We start from the raw sequence: 20,140 nt of genomic DNA, 5'->3' as shown, positions 1-20,140 counted from the left end.
AAGCGCCCGACAGTTCCCTGGCGCTCACGTGCCACCGCTCATGGGCCGGCCCAAAGAAGATGTCACGCGCTTGATTGAGCGGTCTCTTTCATTCGCACCCTGGTCGCTTCGATTGCATTTAACCAGACGCAGTTTACCTGTTGAATGGTCCATCGTTGACTTTTGAAAAATACAGATTTCTTAAAGAGAAAAGATAAATATCAAAAAGTTTCATGAATTAAAAAAATTTCACGGATTTTAAAAAAACTCTCGAATTTAAGAAAGAAAATTCAATAATTTTGTAAAAAGTTCATCGAATATGCAAAAAGTTCATCTATTTCGAAAACAATCATCTATCTCACAGAAAGTTCTTTGATTCTGAAAAAAGGTTCATCGAATTTGGAAAAAAATATCAAATTTTTAAAAAGGTTTACAAATTTAAAAAAAGTTCATCAATTTTTTTTAGGGAAATCACAATTTTGAAAAAGTTCTTCAATTTGTAAAAATAGTTCATCGAATTAAAAAAAATCATGCAATTTGAAAAAAGGAAAACAAAGAGGGAAATAAAAAACGAAAAAAATCATATAAAAATGGCCAAACAGAACAAAAACACCAAAAAGGAAAACCACATGCATTACATTTGCCACAAAAACACGAGAAAAAGGAATTAGGAGCACAGAAAAGCAACCTGTCATGGTGGTTATCGTTTTAGGACTGGAAATATTTTTTGAAGAAAAAAATTGAGTGAAAGAGAAAAACAGCAAATAGGTCGAATCGCAAAAGGCACTATAACAGATGCCTAAGGCGTGGAATAGGGGGTGGACGAAAATCCCTACTTTTTTTAAGACAAACTCGCAAAACTTTATTAATCCATCACCGTGTTTACAGGGACGAAGAGAAGATCTCTGGATTGGCCTAACCACACATGGGCCCAATCCCTAACGAAAGACCATGTTTTGCGAGATTGTGAGCCTCCCCATTCGAGGTTCTAAATCCATGTCTAAAAAAGCTAGAAGTAAAACCTAAAGAACTATCTCTAATTTCTGTGATGACAGCCCCATAACTAGCTGAACTTCCTGAGTTGATTCCCTCTACGACCGTCTTGTAGTCCGAGGCGACGATGATATGGTGAGCATAAAGAACTTGGGCCAGAGCTAGACCCTTCCCTACTTGGTGCTTTTTGTGACAAGATGTCGCCAATTCTAGCACGTCAACAAGCGCATGGGCCGGCCCAACTCATGCAGCAATGAACCTAAGAGTGTTGGTTTTCTTTTTCATCCTGTGTGATTTTTTTCCGGTTTTCCTTTCCTTATTTTAGTGTATAATTTCGCTTCTTCTTTCTTTCATGTTATATTTATTATTTGCTGTTTTATGTTGTCTTCTTTGATTTTGTTCCTTTTTCAACTTACAGCTTTAGGCAGTTTTATTTGGTTGTTCTGGTTTAATCTATGTGGCTTTCTTTTCTTCTTCTTCTAATTTTCCTTTTAAATTCAAGAATATTTTTCAAATCAGAGAAGGTTTATTTAAATTTGGGAACATTTTTAAATCAGTGAATATTTTTTAAATTTGAGAATATTTTCTAAAGTCACAAATAGTTTTAAATTCAAGCATATTTAAAAAAAATAAGTTCTTGAGCACATTTTTATCATGCAATATTTCTTTTAGTATGTACCAATAATCCAACAACTGTTTTTCAAAGGAACCCCGATTGAAAAAACTGGAGAAAAGAACAAAGGAAAATTGCTAGAGAGAGGAGTGCTCCACGCATGCCATAGTGTGCCAGTCGGCAAGCTATCGGTCTGGACTCCCGTTCTACACGGCTGCTCCACCCATGCTACTGGGGACGAAATCATCGTTTGGGCCCTTTTGGTAAATTTAGCACAAAATGAACCTTGTTGGAAACTTTAGCATGATTTGACCCTTTTTTAGAAATGCTTGGCATCCTGACGTTTTCTTTGAACTAGCATCCTAACATTTCTGCTACACTATGCAACGCTGGAGACTTCGGTGTGCTATCCCTAAGCCACCATTAGCCACCACTATAGGGGGGTGGCGTTAGATACTATGGTGTTGCAAAAAGCTAAAGCTCCATGAACTTTGGCGTTTCTTAGTTACCAGTAACATCGGGTACTTTGGCATTTCAAAAAAAGGTCAGATCATGCTAAAGTTTCCAGCAAGGTTCATTTTGTGCTAAAGTTGCCTCAAAGGGTCAAAATAGTGATTTTGGTCTGCTACTGATGTTCCTCTTGTTGGAACTTCGTCATGGTTTGGGTCAGGACTGTCAACTACTGCATCATAAGAAGAACACCACTCCAAGTGAAGCACGAGCAAAGCAGCCAAAAGAACAAACTTATCATGTGCCTTGGATGGCAGCGACACACATGTAAGGTAGCCAAACATAACCAAAAGCTATCGAACCTAATCAAGACATTGATAATTAAAATTGTGTCAAGTAAACTAGAAGTAAATAATACTATATTATGACATAGTTCATGGAACCACGAGTTCAAATTCAACACACTTGTTTTTTTGCTGGTTAATTCAACACACTTGTTCATCACACATAACACAAAGTTCACCGGAATTGACATGAAACATACACTACAACTAGTGGTCTTGAAGGCTTTAACCGTCACAATCTACTACTATATTGCAACAAAAAAACAGAGAAATATTTATTTTACCTTGAAGGCTTTTTGTCGAACACCTGTTTTGGCACGAAGATGAATTTCAGCCGGCATAACACGCCAGGGCCGAGGCGGTCGCAGGGCCGGCTAGGAATGAGGTCATGGTTCTCCTGCTGCCATCGGGAAGCCAGGGATCTTGGCCAGAGCTACCGTCGCCACGTTGGCCGATAGCCAAGAGCTTGGAAAGAGCAGCGGCTCGGCGGTTACATGGGGGATGGAGCGGCAGCTAATCGACCTCCATGGTGATTCCTAGTGCCTCGGTATGGCGGCGGAGGGGCGGGAAGCTGTCAGAATCAATGCAAATATGCGAGGGGCAAAAATTCGGGCTCCCCGAATTCATCACCACTTACAGGCTGTTGGAGCATTATTTTGAACCCCAAGTGTCTTAAACGGATTTTTTGCTTGGCATGATGACGTTTTTTCTTTAAAGACACTCTTAGTCCCCACGAATTCTACTTCTTCATTGCAGATTTATATTTAGTAAAATGGTTTCTCCCAATTCCCATTATTGAAATCCACAGAGAAGATCATCATCTTAGTTGCGGTTTCATGACAACTTCGCCATCTAAAAATCCCTAGGAGACAGACTTGGACGGGCTGACCGACCAGCTTATTGGTCTTGTAATTTTCAGTTTTCCTACAAGGATTGCTCTCCTTCCCCATATTTTCCTCGACGGAGACCCATCTATGTCATCGTGCGTCTTGGCATTAAGTCTTCCTTGTTCCTACTTGGCTAGTACTTCCACGTACATGTTCTAGTCCATTTAACTAGGGTCAAGCAATCAAAGATCCGGTGCCGTTCCAGGCACATGTACAATTTCCGCCATGGCGGTTCCGTTCCGTTCCGTCAGTATAATTTCCTGCTACGGGTGGACACATGCGACAAAAGCCAAAATAGGCCCATGCTTTCTCCGCTATCGGCGTCGAGCTTTTGAAATAAGAGCAAAATATAACAATGTATGGCGTCTTTGCTTGCGTGTCCGCCTATCACTTCCAAGTTCCTGCCATCTCTTTCTTTAGCCATCTCCGTCACGCTATTACTGATGGATGCATGGGAGCAAACATGCCTTTTGCGGTGCTTTTCGTTTTTCCATGTAAGGGCATCTTCAACCCCGCGCTTGAAACGCCCGAGCTGTCCAACACTGTACCTCATCGGTTTATGGACCCAGCTTGCCATTCAACGCGTTATCTCATCGGTTCATGGACGCGTCTGGTTATTCAAATTCTAGCAAACCGGACGCAAATTGAAGAGCTTTGTGGGTGTTTAGATCGTTGCCACGTAGAATTCTGACACCCTTGTCCCACTCAAATCTCCCATCCAAGCCACTTTTCTCTCATTCCACCCCTGCTCCCTCTTACTCTGCATCCACACCCTTCTGGTCTAATGCTCCGTTGTACCTCTCTGGCCGCTGTCCAGGCATTACTGGACATCCAAAGCCCCACCCACGCGTGTATCCGTCTTGGACTATGCCGACATCCACCCAAGATCTGTCCATGGTCAAGTACCCTCCGCCCCCCCTGCCGATACCGTCCATGGCGAAGTGGCGGACACTACACCCGGCAGGTGTTCGGTCAAATCCTATTGAGTTTTTTTGTCGAACTTTTTGTTGTTATATGGAGTAAGCACGATGGTAGGGTACTCGGTGATGAAGGATGAGTTGTTGTGTGATGCGTGGAAGGTTGTATCTATAGACTTTACAGGCATGAGGTAAGGGGGTTCGACCTTTTGTCAAAACGTGCATGCTTCGTTTCTCAATATTGATAGTAATCTGCAACCCTAGACCCAAACGCGGTGTTTCTTTTGTAATTTAGTCTTGGAGCATGTCCCGCATGTGCTATGTGCATATGGCAGCGACATCAGTTGCATGCCTCTCGCATAGTGAGTTGCATCAAGGCACGGCGATGCAGGAAGCTTTGTCGTCCACACGAAACAGCCCCTGTCGATCGATCAGCCTTTGCCCTTCCACCATCATCTCCTCCGCCGACATATTATACCAACGACAATCCCTTTCTCAAAAAAGCGCTCGCGAGCGATGCAGTGAAGGTGCCGTGGCTCCGCAATGTCTTCGATCAGGAGGCCTTCCATGACCATGACCCGTGGGACGTTGTGAGCGACGACATCGACATCGTGGGCATGGCGATGGGTACGACTATACTCCATGGCCAACACACGAGTTCGCCTAAACCCCCACCTCATGCCACATCAGCCTTACCTCTGGGTCCCACAGATCAGAACGAGCATCATGGCATCTTTTTGAGAGATCAGTGTTCTCTAAAAAAAATTATTACGGTGGAAGGTGGTTTTCTGCGTAAAAAAGGAAAACAGGCTGTTTTTTGCAAAGTGGGCCCAAACTGAGGTGGTCACTGCGAATTCCCCTTCTTCGTTGCGGTTTCATGAAAACTTCGCCGTCTGAATTCTTAGGAAACGGACTGACCGACCGACCGATGTGAACACGGCGGCTCCGGTCAGTCCCCTCCTCTCTCCGCTCCGCTCTAGTCGTCTTCCCTCCCCCCGAGCTCCATAAAATAAGGCGTGCAAGCTACTCGTTGCCGGCAGCTTCCTCCACCTCCCTCTCCCTCTCTTCCTCCCCTCTCCCTCCCTCTCCGATCCAGCGATCTCTGGGGTATCGCCGCCGATGGCGGGGTCGATCCGCGTCACCATGGAGGTCGGCGCCGACGGCGTCGCGCTCATCACCATCTGCAACCCGCCGGTCAATGCTCTGCACCCCATCAGTAAGCGACACCCTCGCCTCCACTCCTCCTTCGTCGGGCCTCTTTCTGCCTAGTCTGACGCCGTGCGCCGATTCGGCCGGCTCCCCTTCTCCGCGCAGTCATCGAGGGGCTCAAGGAGAAGTACGCCGAGGCCTTGGGTCGCGACGACGTCAAGGCCATCGTCCTCACGGGTGAGATTTCCCTTGCTTGACCACCCCCCTCCCTCCTCCTCCTAAAGGATGGAGACTTTTGGTCTGTCTAGTGATGCTTTTTGATGTGATTGTTGGCGGAATTGATGTTAGTGAGTAGCAATCCCTGTTTTGCTCTGTTTTGATGTTGTTCTGTCTGCTCAAATTCGTTGACCACCCAACTATTTCTTGGTTTGGGGTTATCCTGGTATATGTATTAATTATAGTACGGTTGTGGAGCTGTCGCCATCGTATCTTTTTATTTGTGCTGATCCCAGTCAGCTTTGTGATTGTGTTGCTTCAGTTTTTATGATGCCAACCGCTTGGCTGAAAGTGGGAACCTCGCTAAAATAGTTAACTGAAGTACGAAGGGGGCTTATGCTTGCTATAGATTTTCGACTGCACGGAAGCTCCCCTGTTTCTCCACAGGTCAGAAAAAATGGGTACTGGGTGTTAGTTTTGCTATATTAGAAGGACATACATTGACTAAATCTATATAGAAGGCATGTATGGTGCTATGATTGGCATATTTCTTGTTTTGTCACTGCACAGAGGAGGCCTTACAGAGTTGTGCATTCCAGGGATGTGGGAAGGGGGTTAAAAAAAATTCCGTTCACGGAACTTACTATTTCTGATACTTCTTGCTGTTTTGTATTCAAATTATTAATTACTTTAAATTTTATAGGCGCGGCTGGCAAGTTTTGTGGAGGCTTCGATATCAATGTATTCTCAAAAGTTCATGAGACTGGTAAGGGGGTTGCCTTCATTTGTATGGTTGACAAACTGATTGTTAAGAGCCTAGCTTTTTGGACCAATCTGTTCTGTTTTCTTACACATTTAACATGGTTTTGCAGGAGACGTGTCCATTTTGCCTGAGATGTCTTTTGAGCTTGTGTCGAATATGATGGAAGGTTTGGCATTTTTGTTTCTAATTATTTCATGGTTTCTGTTGTCTATGAATGATGGAACTCTTTAGGCACCTCTAATTTGTATCGAGATCATGAAATCTGGGCCTGATTGTAAAAACATGTTTACATGCAGATGGCAAAAAGCCTTCTGTCGCTGCAATTCAAGGCCTTGCTCTTGGCGGTGGTCTAGAGTTGACTATGGTCTGTCATTTTTGTTGCTTTTCTGCTGAACGTACAGCTGATTCTTTACCCTGTATCTGAACCAAAGTCCTGTTTATCATGTAAATGAACAATTTTTTTTCAGGGTTGTCATGCTCGGATAGCTACCCCTGAAGCTCAACTTGGATTACCAGAGCTAACTCTTGGCGTGATTCCTGGAGCTGGAGGTAGGGAACTAGGGATACGTCTTTTTTCCGACAGTTTGAACTACTGCTCTTATTTGCTTGCTTTGTATTGGATTCTGTCATGGATCTGAAACTTTTCTACTTATCATGTAGGAACTCAGCGTCTACCGAGGCTTGTAGGTCTGCCCAAAGCAATAGAAATGATGCTGGTGAGTCTAATCTATCTTCTGTGTTAGTTGTTATGCTGACCTAGCTGTGGTCAGATAAACTTCGTGTCCTAAGTTGATTAACATATGCAAAGTAAATTAGACAGAAGGCATATAATAGTGAAAACCAATTTTAAGTGAGTGGCTTGAGTTATATTCATTCATATTCAACCCTGGTAGTAATAAGGTTTCCAAAGAACAATGAATGTTGAAAAACTAGAGCATAAATAAGAATCTCAATTCAAACTGTAAATATGCCTGGTACATGTATGTAGCACTGAACATATCAGGCACCCATTTAACAAGGAGTGTATATGTAATAATGCTCATCTGGAAATTAGTATCATCCTATCTTGTTTCTTACTCCTATCATGCTCAGTTATAATAAATGCATTCATAAAATTTGCTCCAGCAATCGAAGTTCATTACAGCCAAGGAAGGAAAAGAACGTGGTTTTATTGATGCGCTTTGCTCCCCTGATGAGTTGATAAAAATGTCACGCTCTTGGGCTCTGGAGATTGCAAATTACCGTAAACCTTGGATAAGATCTCTTGGCAGAACAGATAGGCTTGGTTCACTGTCTGAAGCTCGTGCTGTATTAAGTATGGCAAGGCAGCAAGCAAATAAGGTTGCAGCAAACATGCCACAGCACCAGGCCTGCCTAGATGTTATTGAAGAAGGTGCACTATATGGAGGCCATGCTGGTGTTGTGAAGGTTTGAATTTCCTATTTGTCTTGGTACACACGCTAATATCATCTATGTGCTCTCTTAGTTAAACAGCTAGCTGGGCACCATATCTCCCCAAAACTTCTAGAGCTTAGACTAGTCTTCTTATGTCAATTGAGAACTATACTAGTCCATTGCCAATATGCCCTGATTCAGTAATTGCTGATAAGCATAATGTAATAAAGGCCCTAAGTAGCCATGTCTCTACAGTAACAGTCAGTTTCTCAGAAACATTTAGATTCCTTAGCTCATTTTTGCCCAGAGTAACAAATTAACTTGGCAAAATCTTGGTATCACTGCTATGCATAACTTGGGCTCCATTTGGCATCATGTTGGATTATTATAATACAGCTTATCTACAACGTTTTTTTATTATCTACTTTACTGTTTGTTTAACCAACTCATCGTACTTCCGTGGTTTTTGTAGCAGCAGATTATAAAACAAGTTCAGCACAGAACAATTTAGCAACCGCAGACCAAGCATTAAAAATTATAACAAACCTCCATGTAGTATAGTGATGACAATAATTGTTTCTTTGTTCTGTTGTTTATTATTCCTTATGCATGTGTTTGGTGTACCTAAATAATGCAGGAAGCAAAGGTTTTCAAGGAGTTGGTAGTATCAACCACATCAAGGGCACTTGTCCATGCATTCTTCGCCCAGCGTTCCACCACTAAGGTTGTCCTCAAAAGTATAGTATTCTGTTTAACTTTTCTTTTCCTGATTCACTTCTCATGTGTTGCAACTGTCTTAATTTCGCTGCACATAGTTAATTACCATGCAACCAAACTATGTTATAGAATATGATACATGATACTCCCTCCGTCCCAAAATAAGTCTTATTTTGGGATGGAGTATTAACTAACCATGCAACCAGACTACATTAGAGCATATGATACTTGGTCTTAACTAAGCTTTGCTCAAATTGCAATGCCATATGTGAACACATCAAAGCTAAATTGCTGCAAGGACGTCATTTGATGTGTAAACTTTTGTTTTGCCCCCTTTGGTTATTTGTAACCTGGTGTGCTGTCTGACTTATACAGTTGATTCTTGTAGGTACCAGGTGTTACTGATATTCAACTCAAACCCAGGAACATAAGAAAAGTTGCTGTTATTGGTGGTGGTCTTATGGGTTCTGGAATTGCAACAGCCCTTCTTGTTGGCAATATATCTGTTGTCCTCAAGGAAGTAAACCCTCAATTTTTGCAAAGGGGACAAAAAACAATAGCAGGTCAATTTTGTGATACTACTGTAGCATTTCTTGTTTTTTTCTTTCCAATAGATATTTGGATTGTGATTTTTGTTGATGTAGTGTTGAAACATCAAGTTACTATAAATGATATTACCGAACAACACTGATTTTCTTTTGCACAGGAAATCTGGAGGGCCTTGTCAAAAGAGGCTCATTGACCAAGGATAAAATGAGCAAGGCCATATCACTTCTCAAGGGTGCATTGGATTATTCAGATTTCAAGGATGTTGATATGGTTATTGAGGTTGTCCTCGTATGACTTATGATTTAAAGAAGACAAAATAGTTGTGCATATATATTAGGGTCCCTCTAGTGTGTGAGGCAAATATTCATGACATTGTAGTGCATTAACGAATCTTATGAAGGTTCCCATAAAAATGATTATGGGGAATTTTGATAGATAGGTTTGATATGGTTATGCAATCTATTACATAGTCACGCAGCACACTTGCTTGTTAGGTTCTTATGCATATCTTCTTTTCTTGTAGGCTGTTATTGAGAAGGTTCCTTTGAAGCAATCAATTTTTGCTGACATTGAGAAAATCTGCCCACCACATTGCATACTTGCAACGAACACTTCCACCATCGATTTGAATGTTATTGGCGAGAAGACAAATTCTCAAGATAGAATTATTGGGGCTCATTTTTTCAGGTATGTTGTTTCTTGTGGGTTATGGTTTAGCACTTCCTGAAAACCAGCAGTGTTCCAACTTAAGAAGTGCACTAAGGACTTATGCATCAAGGTGCTGGAACACATCATATCAATAAAATTTGTTAACAGGGGCATGTAACTATCAAATTGTTGACACCATACATTACCAATTTAACTCCATGCATCTAAGTCATGCTGCAAAAGAAAACTTGTTCTTCAGAGAAGGGAAATTGATGGTTATGCAAGTTGCTACCAGTGAAGTTAGCCATAATTTTAAGTGTCAATGTGCGAACTTTGCATGGAAGTTCCGTAATATTCTGAAGTTAGTAGATGTAGGAGGGGTATTCTTGGTGTCAATTTACTACATGATAATTTGTTCTGATTTGTATTCTAATTATTGACTGTTGTTTTTGGAACATCTATATGTAAAAGCATGATTTCTAGTTTATGTAGGTTGATTCAAACACAAAAGAGGCAATAACCGAACAAAACCTTTTAACAAGTATTTTTTTTGCTGAAGGGATATCAAAAAGTAAATCACAAGTCATTCTTCCAAATGGATAACCATCATCAATTCCTGCAGGAAAAAATGTATAAAAATTGTTCTGCTCTTTAATAAATCGCAAAACTATGTTTGCATGTCCCAAATGACATGTGGCCGGCTGCTGTTTGTTTTAGTACAATTTGAAGCTAGATGCCTATGTCTTCATAAGGTAGCAGCGGTTGCAATATTTTCTTATAAGCATCAATTTTGGGGAGTTAGGGAAGCTACTTCTATTTAACTTCGAAACAAATGTCCGGAAAGTATGTTACGGACACGAGATTATGGAAATAATAGTCCTTCAGTTTTACTGGTTTGGATGATATATTGATCCTTCAAGCTTTACTTGCTTACTGAGAATGCGACGTGCTAATGTTATGTTATTTGCAGCCCTGCTCATATTATGCCCTTGCTTGAAATTGTCCGGACGGAAAAGACATCACCACAAGCTATCCTTGATCTCATTACAGTTGGGAAAATAATAAAGAAAATCCCCATTGTTGTTGGCAACTGCACAGGCTTTGCAGTAAATCGTACATTTTTCCCTTACACACAAGGTGCTCAGCTTCTAGTTAGTCTTGGCATTGATCTTTTCAGAATTGATCGAATAATAAGCAACTTTGGCATGCCAATGGGACCTTTTCAGTAAGTTCTTCGACTCTGTTTTTATGTCCATGTGAAATAATGGCCAATGGTCTCAAATTAGGTTCCTTTTATGAATAGCAAGCCAATGTTCCCATTCAACTATGTACATTTTTTTTCTATTTCTTGATTCCAGTGTCATGTATTGTTCTTTCAGTTTGTTAGGATAAATCAGATGCAACCCACTTCAGAGCAGTTTTAGTACTCCCTCCGTCCCATAATATGAGACGTTTTTTTTACACTACACTAGTGTCAAAATACGTCCTAGATTATGGGACAGAGGAGTATAATATTATGGTCCACTATGGACATGTATTTGTGATAATAGTACTCTAGGGGGAAAAGTGATTTATTAGAATGTTAGCAATCAAGTAATACTATTCATCACCCAGGGTGCAGAATAAGTTATTCTTCACCTGAGGTAATCTTCATATCGTTTCATAAATAAATTACATTTGGAATACAAATAGTTACATTCATACAATGTAAAATTTGGCACAAGAAAACAAAAATATAGGTTATAAAGACTAGAAAAAATGCATTTTATGTATATTTTACACTATGTTTTTACGTTTGTAATTTTACGTAACATAAAATATTTTTTACGGTGATTATATATTTTCTTACGTTCTCTTTTTACGTATGAAATAAGAAAAAAAATTACGGAACGTAAAGTTACGGTGCATTTATGTTAAAATAAAGGGGGGGGGGGGTGAAGAATAACTATTCCTCACCCAGGGTGACGGATAGTCAATCCCATATCAGACATTATTTGCCTTAAATGATATTGTAATATATGTTAAATAGAAATTGATGGTGAAAACTGTGTTCTGCTTTAGAGACCATGTCAGTGTCAAAACAATTAACTGACACCCAACCATCTTTGGAATATGCTTGTTGTGCTGCTAGCTTGCTACAATGCACAATGCAGTGCCCAGGCATCATCCACTGACTCTTTCAATTTTTTTAAACATGATTCACATGAGTTCTTATGTTTGACTGTTTCCATTCCCCTACAGACTCCAAGATTTAGCTGGATATGGAGTAGCCTTAGCAGTAAAGGATATCTATGCAGCTGCCTTTGGAACACGGAATTTTAACTCCGTTCTAGTGGATTTGATGGCGGAGACTGGGCGGCAGGGTATGCTTCTGAACCTGCTTTTGCTCCAGCTATGGGTTACAGTAAATAGGATGGGTTGTGACCAGACCAATAGTTACTGCACCATTTCTATAAATGCATTTTTCACAACTGAAATTTCCCTGTTACTTAACAGGAAAGAGCAATGGAAAAGGTTACTACCTTTATGAGAAGGGTGCGAAGCCAAAGCCTGACCCTAATGTTCAACATGTGATTGACGAGTACAGAAGACAGGCAAAGACAATGCCGGGTGGAAAGGTTTCACTTCCTCTTTCTAACTGTCTGACATTTTTTCTGCATCTATGAAAAGATGCCGTGCTACCTCATTTGTTAATGAAAGGTTTTCCTGATACTGATACATTGCCTTGCTTGCAGCCTGTTACTTTATCAGATCAAGATATATTGGAGATGGTTTTCTTCCCAGTCGTTAATGAGGCATGCAGGGTCATGGATGAAAACGTGGTGATCAGGGCTGCTGATCTTGATATCGCATCTGTTCTTGGGATGGGCTTTCCTAAGTACAGGTAGGCAGTTGCTGCTTAAATCTCTGACTGTCCTAAATCCTAGTTGACCAGTGACAATCTGCATTCACTTGAAATATGATTAAATGAGATATACTGGTTGAGATTCTACTGCTGGTTTTACAACTTATGAACCTAATTTAACACTTACGTAGGCTAGCATTGTCTGTCTTATATCAGAATTGATTTAACACCAATTGATTTTAGCTTAGCACTTGAGGCTAGTGAGTTAGCCCTATAGCTGATTGTTTTTCAAATCGCCATGTTCAGGCCTTCTTCCCAATTTAGTTGATAGCTTTAATGATACTCAAGTACTAGTTTTTAGTTTAATTAAATATATCTGCAACCTATAGTTTACCAAATGTAGGATATAGTCCCTGTTGGTTGTAGTCCGCTGTGTAATGTGTATTTTTTTTCATTTTTCTTAGATTAGTATCCCCCCCCCCCAATTATTATCACTGTTTGTTGAAGGAGGTGCGGTGGTTGCTTTGAAGTAGTTCTAATCTATAGTCTAATAATGAAGGGGTGGCCTCATCTTTTGGGCTGACACGGTGGGAGCATCTTATATACATTCAAAGCTTAGCAAGTGGGCTGAAATGTACGGTGATTTCTTCAAACCATCATCATATTTGGAGGAAAGAGCAAAAAGCGGCCGACCACTGGTACACTCTTGCATTCTCCCTCATCTGATGGATCATCTTATCCTAACTATGTTGAATTGTTGCATAGTATTACACTTTACTTACAAATAATTATAAACACAAATTTCAAGATTTTCACAATTATAAGTTTATAACCAGTGTATGACTTGCGTAACATAGACGATTGTGTCATTGCTGGAGAATATTTATTAACTTAAGCTTTTCAACATATTTCCTTCTGACCGTCAAGTGTGTGAATGATATGAAAATGAAGTCTACATTTCATTATCCATCGTTCAGTCTTGTGTTGCCAGTCTTGTTTCTTGCCATCACATTTAGGGGCATCTTATAAATTGAAACATTGTGCCGCTCCTTGCCTTTGGGTTTTGTAAAGTTAATCCTACCTAAGTTTGTTGGAAATTAAACATGTCATGATATCCACAGGCCGCGCCACGGACGGCTCACCAAGCTTCGACGAGGTCACGCATGTGAGGCGCGGCATATGATGAGCACTTGGCTCAGCTACTGCTCGAACAGCATCAACACTGCTTGCGGCACATATGTGGACCTCCAGGGAAGTGTTATCTGTAGTGTGTGTTGGACATTACATCATGTTCACAGTTTTTTACCTGGGCTGATACAACAATAAGAAAAATAAACGTCTTAGCATAGTTCTCTGGTTGTAATTTCCATGCCTCATAACTGTGCAAGTCTGTAACTATGGTAAGTAGAGTTTATGCTGTATTTGTCAAGTGTAAATTTGCACATCACAATTCAGGGGAATGATATCTTTCTTTTTGAGAATTCACAACACTGTCCAGCAAGGCCACGGGGAGAGGGTTTTTGATCCATGGATCTTGGCCTGAAAACTGTATCCGAGTTCCGGGTCCAGCATCCTCTCGTTTGGACTTTTCAAACTTTGCGAACGTATACATCCAAGTAGCCAAAGGAAGGAAAATCAATCTAGTCTCAACCTTTTGGCCAGGAAGGAAAATCAATAATACCAGATAGTAGCGGTGAGGTTCGAATCCTTCCGCCCTAGATGAGCTGGTATGGGCAAAACGTATTCCAGCAAAAGCGCCAACTCCTATTAGAGCATATAAACCTTTGATGGCATTTGGAGAAGCTGCTGAATGTTGTATACAAATTACAGCTTCAGACTGGTGAGCATAAAAACTGCCCCTTCCTTCCCTCTCTCACTGCACAACTCTGCCCCACACCACATCCTCTGTCCATGTATAACAAACACAACAGACACTTGGATTTATACAACAAATTTCATGCGCACACACATGAAGCTAACCATCCTAAAGGTAAAACAGAAGGAACAACAACACAACATTGTAGCCTCGGTTTAGGCCTGGTCGCGATTTCTTCATTCTCTGTGCATCCTTTGATGGTCGCGCCTCCTCATGTTCTCCCAGATCGAGACGAGGAGATTCAAGATGTAGTAGTAGATGGTGCTCACGCAGGTCATGACGAAGTTCCAGCAAGAGGAAGGCCAATACCATGGATAGAGCAGCCGAAAGAACAGACTTATCACGTGCCTCGGATAGCGACCCACCTGTACATGCATAACAGTAAGCCATTGAACATAATCGACACATTATTTACTAGCCATTGGGATGGTGATGCAGCACAATTGTGATGGCCCTCCATCACCAGTAAATTAGCATTTAACAGTGTTCATCATCACGGTAATAAGAGTATGTGAACAACTATCATGATTCAAGAATAAACGGGTGTGGTACACATTGAAAATAATGGTACGTTGGTTGCAAGGAATATTTTGTGGACATTCACTCTGGTTTGCTCTGCATACGCATGAGCTCCCAATCTCAAACCTCACTCCATGTCAAGGGTAACTAGAAAGAGAATTTCTTGTGAATTTGATTTCTCAAAATTGTCAGAATCTGTGTTCTTTTTTCATTCTTGACAAGGTATAAACTTCAGTTAGGTAGAACAAACCATGATCTACATCTACAACAAAATTCGCAATTTCCATGACGTTTTCTAGCTGGATTGCTTATGGCAGAAGCAAAATATGGTAAGATAAATTAGAAGTATAGAACTAAGATTAAGATAATAAGATGGCACTCACAGGAAAAAGTAAATCCAACGTATTCCAGGCTGCATGCCGGACGGCTCTTGTTGGATAGGCAGGGCCTCCAGGAGATGTGAAGCTATACAGGCATGACTTTAGCCTGGTGCTTGTACTCATCCTCAACTCCCAGCCTGCGCTCATCGATTTCCTTTCAGGATAAAATGTGATCTTCCAGTGGAGAAATATACATATTCACTGAAGATAAATGTTCTGGCTAGCAAATACCTTGAAGGATGGTCATGCGGGAAAGGTAGTGCAGCAGTACTGGCTCCACTTTTAGCTTCTGGAGCTGGATTAACAATAACCAAATATTTAGTCTGCAGAAACGATGTGGTATGTCATATGGAAGGGGAACAACGAATTTTCCATTCAGATGGTAACCTGATCGGTGAGTTCAATCACAAAGTAATCTGCAGCTCCACCAACCAAGAAAGAATTTGGAAAAGCAGGGAAATGCCCAAGAAAACTTGTAAGCAAGTGATCTGCTCATGGAAAATTGCAACAGTTTAGTGGCAAACAACAAACAACCAGCACCAAAGTGTGGAGAAAAGGAACCTACCCTGATCATAGAACAGCATGAATCTGGAGAGGAGGCAGAATAAATTTCTACCAGCCTGTACACAATTATCAATCAATATTCATTGATTACTGAACATGCTTACAAAAAATGGCTAGTACATTTCCGTGCAGAGAGATAGAGGGAGAGGTCGACCTGTGGTGATATCTTAATGAGTTGATCTGGAACTAAAGCCACTTCTTCAAGGAGATACTGTTCAAGGAACAAAGGATGTTAGTAACGGTGTAAAAATGCATGCTGTACAGTTCCAAACAGAGGTACAAAAGCATAAGCAAACAAATGCTTACATGATACAATGGGAGGAAGTACCTTGTATTGGTTTGAATGTCAATCCTGTCAGAGATATAAAAAAATGATTCTATCATACGTGGGAGTTTGAGGCAAAAAGGGAAGGGGCATCATTGCACAATCATACCAAAAAACGTTAGTAGCTCCTTGGACAAGAGCAGAGCTGTATCTTAGTGATACCTCTTTCCCCTCAAGAGAGACTTCAAACAACTGCAATGAAGAACTTGCAATTTACCAAATGAAGTACAAATGAGAGCCAATACAACTTGCATCATCTTTATCAACAAGACTAAATAACTAAGGCCAGCTTGCGATTAGAAAAAAAGTATCTTAGCTAAGGCCAGCTTGTAGTTTCATTTTGAGCCTGATGTATAGTAACTATATATATCAGCAGATTACTGACAAGTGCTATAGAAAGAAGTGAGGTGACGCAACACATTCTTTCAGGTAGAGTCGAAATGAAATCATCCAAGTCAAAATAGAAAACATGACTTTCTCAGAAACATGCAGATAAATAAATAACCCATTGTAATTCCTAATATCTACAAGAACATAAGTTCAGTACATACCCATCTGTGAAAAAGAAGCGCAAATATGTTGGCTGCAAAGGATTGGCTCCAGAGTTGCACTATCAACTCAAGTATACGCCTCCCACTTTGAGGGACTTTCACATAGTGATTTGCAAGAATCTCATAGAAACACAAATGGCTGTCTTCGCGTTCATCTACTGGAGCGATTCCCTCATTATTGGTGCTTAAAATCTTATCTGTTCATCAGAGGCAAGGATTCTTGTAAAGATATCACAGTAGCTTATTTTCGCTTTTTTTAGAGAATAACATACAAAATAGTATCCCTCCATTTCCAAATAGACGTCATTTTAGCCTCTCCTACATCGATTTGTTAAATATGTCCGTAAGCTGGCACGAACTTGGGTGTCAACCATTTGAAATGCACCAACAGCAATATCAGAGGATGATGATTAGCAGAACAGATGCTGGAAATTCAGAGAAATGTTGGCACCTCGAGCGCGGTCGTCGATCTTGAGCGCGATATCGGCGAACAGCTGCTGCAGCAGCTTGAGGCGCTGTGAGTTGGAATTCAGAGCCTGCACACAAAACAAGCAACCAATTAAAATTCAGCCTAAAGCTTCCAAGGAATTGCAGCGAAATAAAAAGGAAACAGCCCCCAATTCTAAACAAAGCCAAATTGATCTGGCTGAATCTTTTGAAACAGACCACCGAAAATCCCTCCTTTTTCCCTCTATCAATTGTATGCCCACTTGCAATAGAATCTTTTTCCTATTTTCCCCCCTACCATTTGACATTTGAATGAAACCAGAATCCACCTTTACTTTTCTATCTAACAATTCCCCACGTGGCAAAACCAATCGATTGACTCCGAAAGAAATCAAACCAACACGACGAAATTGACCGCTAAGAGCCGACGAAGGCGGGCGGAGGGGAAACAGAAGAGCTCGACGGGCAGCGACGGCGCGATTGTCAAATCGGCGGCCGCCAGCTCCCAGGATTAATCAGCCGCAAGGAATGAAGAGAGGGGCGAGGGGTCGGAACGAATGCGGAGGTAACCTTGTGCAGCTTGCGCTCGATCTCGAGGGAGAGCGCCTCGAGGTGGTCCGCCGTGCGGGCCCGCATCTCCTCTCCGTCCGACCGCCCTCGCCGGGATTTGGGAAGGGGGGCGAACCGCCGGCCGCGCTCGGTATCCGATTGTACGGACCTGCTCTTGTTTTTTTTGCCCCTTCGTTCCTCCTTCTTGTGCGTTGCGTACGTGCTGGTGTTTCTTCGGCGGTCGCATCTGGGCCGTACGTGTTTTAGGCGGTCGCATCGAGGCCGTACGCGTGCCTGCTGGATGGATGTCTCCGCCGGCTCGAGGTCGGCTGCCGTGGCGTGCCGTGCTGGCCGGTGGCTCGGACGCGTGTGAAGGGAAGGGACACGCACCCGCCTCGACGTGGATGGATAAGTTATGAACGAGTGTTTAGGCCCCCTTTGATTTGTATGATTCTAAAAACGTGGAAATAGAAAAAAAATAAAGAATTAAAGTGGCATGCCCATCTATATCTATATACCTATATCTACTGATAAAGCAAGGTGGTATTTTTGGTTTCGTCTTGCTTAGGTGATTCTGTTAGTTTTTTTTCAATCTATATATATATATATATATATATATATATATATATATATATATATATATATATATATATATATATATATAAGGTGGTACTAATTCGCGGATCATTATAATAGATTCAAGGGTGGTGTGTCTCGCCCGGGTGGGCCAAATTCGTCCGCGTCATTGTCTGTCCTCGAACCCACGAAAGCTTCTGCAGCCCATAAAAGACTCCTGACCCAAACCGTGTCCCTCTTCCAAGTTGCTTAATCGTCCTCCGATCACTGCCTTCGCGTGCGCTCAAGGCGCTGTAGGCCGAGGCAGCCGTCATCGCCTCCTTCATGCTCGCCTAGGGCTCAGGCGGGAATCCGCCAAGTTTCCGTCCACCGTGCAGCCCCGCTCCTCAGTCCGGCGAGTACTCCCCAGCGCCTCCCCCCGGCCGCTCGCCTTGCCATCCAGGTTTTCAAGCTCGAAGCGACCGCAGGGTCCCGTGTCGCCATGTCTGAGTCACTCTCTGACCGGGACGGGATATCTCCGGGGCCCGTCCTTGCCGAGCTGCCGAAAGCTTTCACGGATGCTGCAGCTGCTGCCACTCGGTGGTCATGTCTCCAACACTGTTGCCGTCGCATATCCTGACAACTAGGACATGGCGAAAGTCCTGGCCTCGGGTCCGTGGTACTTGGCGCAAGGTCGAGGGCCCGTGGGCGTGGTACTTGGCACAAGGTCGAGGGCCCATGGCCGTTGAGCAGCAAGGGGGCTTGGGTGGACTTGGAGGTTTTGCTAGAGGGCACAACATGCGGGCAGCTGGGGTCGTGGACTCATGGTGATGGCCGGAGCAGCAGCAAGGTGGAGGGAAGCGGCAGGCAGAGGCGGCAGGAGACTCATGGCAGTGGCTGGTCGCAGTAGAGGCCTCGGGCAGGAAGACTCGAGGCGAGCTCGAGCGTGGCAATAGAAAAAGGACCAGCGTGCATGGTGGACACAGGAGAAGGGAGGAAGGAGGAGGCTCGTCGGATTGGTGCGAGCCAGGGAGCTCAAGGGGGCTGGGGTCCACAGTGAGGTGCAGGCTATGGCGAGGGGCGCGACAGCTGCAACCATTGTCGACGGCCATGGTGCAGGCTCACGAGCGAGGACAGCCACGACGCGTCTAGGCATGGCGCACGCGAGGAGAGAAGGACGGAGAGGAGCCTTCAATATTTATCTGAATCATCTCGGCAGCAAAGCTAACATGGTGATGGAGGTGCACGTGGTGTTGGCGTGTTGCTCTCGTGGCCACATGAGCCTTGAGCGGCGTACATACACTGCGTCCGTGCATGGAGTGTATCAAGTACAAGTTTGATGGAGTAGTAGCTCCTTGACTAATTTTTTTCCAAAGTTTCAAAGCAATGATCGGTATGGCAGGTAAAATTTAAAGCACAGTGCTAAAGTTTCAATTTTCAATGATTGGTATGGCAGTTAAAATTTGAAGCACAATGCTAAAGTTTCAATTTTCAGTGATCCGTATGGCAGGCGGACTGGCTTTATGTTCAGAAATTTGACATGCATATGGAGATTTAACGGAGAAAGTCCACGACTAATTACAGACACATGCAGTATGCACATGGAGATTTAACGAAGAAAATCCATGACTAATCAGGGACACATGTAATTACTGGCTACTGCATTCTGTTAATCATACATAGAGCTCCACTGGGAAGTTTTTGTTTAGTGGGAGAATTACGAGTGCAAGTGGGCTGGAAAAACACAAAACAGTGTGCTAAATATACTCCCGTAGAGCAGATGAATATTTTACAGCCCATGGTTTGCCTCTTAGCTACATCTTGTGCGTGTTGCTTGCTAGGGAGGCTCCCTGACATCTATCACGTGTGGTAATTTTTAAGCAGTTGATTTTTTTTCTACTTCATTCTT

At 42.4% G+C, this 20,140-nt stretch overlaps 2 protein-coding genes across 2 annotated transcripts; one reads left to right on the top strand and one right to left on the bottom strand.

Moving 5' to 3' along the window:
• Positions 1–5,089: 5,089 nt before the first annotated feature.
• On the top strand, positions 5,090–13,946 carry LOC125542670 (peroxisomal fatty acid beta-oxidation multifunctional protein). The gene is made up of 18 exons (XM_048705803.2): positions 5,090–5,399; positions 5,498–5,569; positions 6,252–6,314; positions 6,421–6,477; positions 6,608–6,675; positions 6,779–6,860; positions 6,972–7,027; positions 7,437–7,739; positions 8,344–8,430; positions 8,812–8,986; positions 9,130–9,251; positions 9,496–9,659; positions 10,591–10,845; positions 11,862–11,983; positions 12,117–12,238; positions 12,356–12,504; positions 13,025–13,163; positions 13,587–13,946. The coding sequence occupies exons 1-18, from the start codon at positions 5,303–5,305 to the stop codon at positions 13,632–13,634; spliced, it is 2,181 nt and encodes a 726-aa protein (XP_048561760.1). The 5' UTR covers positions 5,090–5,302; the 3' UTR covers positions 13,635–13,946.
• A 286-nt stretch (positions 13,947–14,232) lies between these two features.
• LOC125542671 (K-stimulated pyrophosphate-energized sodium pump protein) lies at positions 14,233–17,888 on the bottom strand. Its single transcript, XM_048705804.2, has 11 exons — positions 17,698–17,888; positions 17,132–17,216; positions 16,681–16,877; positions 16,239–16,321; positions 16,111–16,156; positions 15,959–16,015; positions 15,806–15,860; positions 15,628–15,728; positions 15,472–15,535; positions 15,244–15,377; positions 14,233–14,706 (listed from the first exon to the last, which is right to left on the bottom strand). Exons 1-11 carry the CDS (start codon positions 17,761–17,763, stop codon positions 14,518–14,520), a joined length of 1,077 nt encoding a protein of 358 aa, XP_048561761.1. The 5' UTR covers positions 17,764–17,888; the 3' UTR covers positions 14,233–14,517.
• Between the last annotated feature and the right edge of the window lie 2,252 nt (positions 17,889–20,140).

This window comes from Triticum urartu, chromosome 3A (genome assembly GCF_056163025.1).
Source record: "Triticum urartu cultivar PI428250 chromosome 3A, HENAU_Tu73, whole genome shotgun sequence".
Lineage (NCBI taxonomy): Eukaryota > Viridiplantae > Streptophyta > Magnoliopsida > Poales > Poaceae > Triticum > Triticum urartu.
The sequence above is the reverse complement of the archived record's forward strand: the minus strand, read 5'-3'. Positions and strand labels throughout refer to the sequence as shown.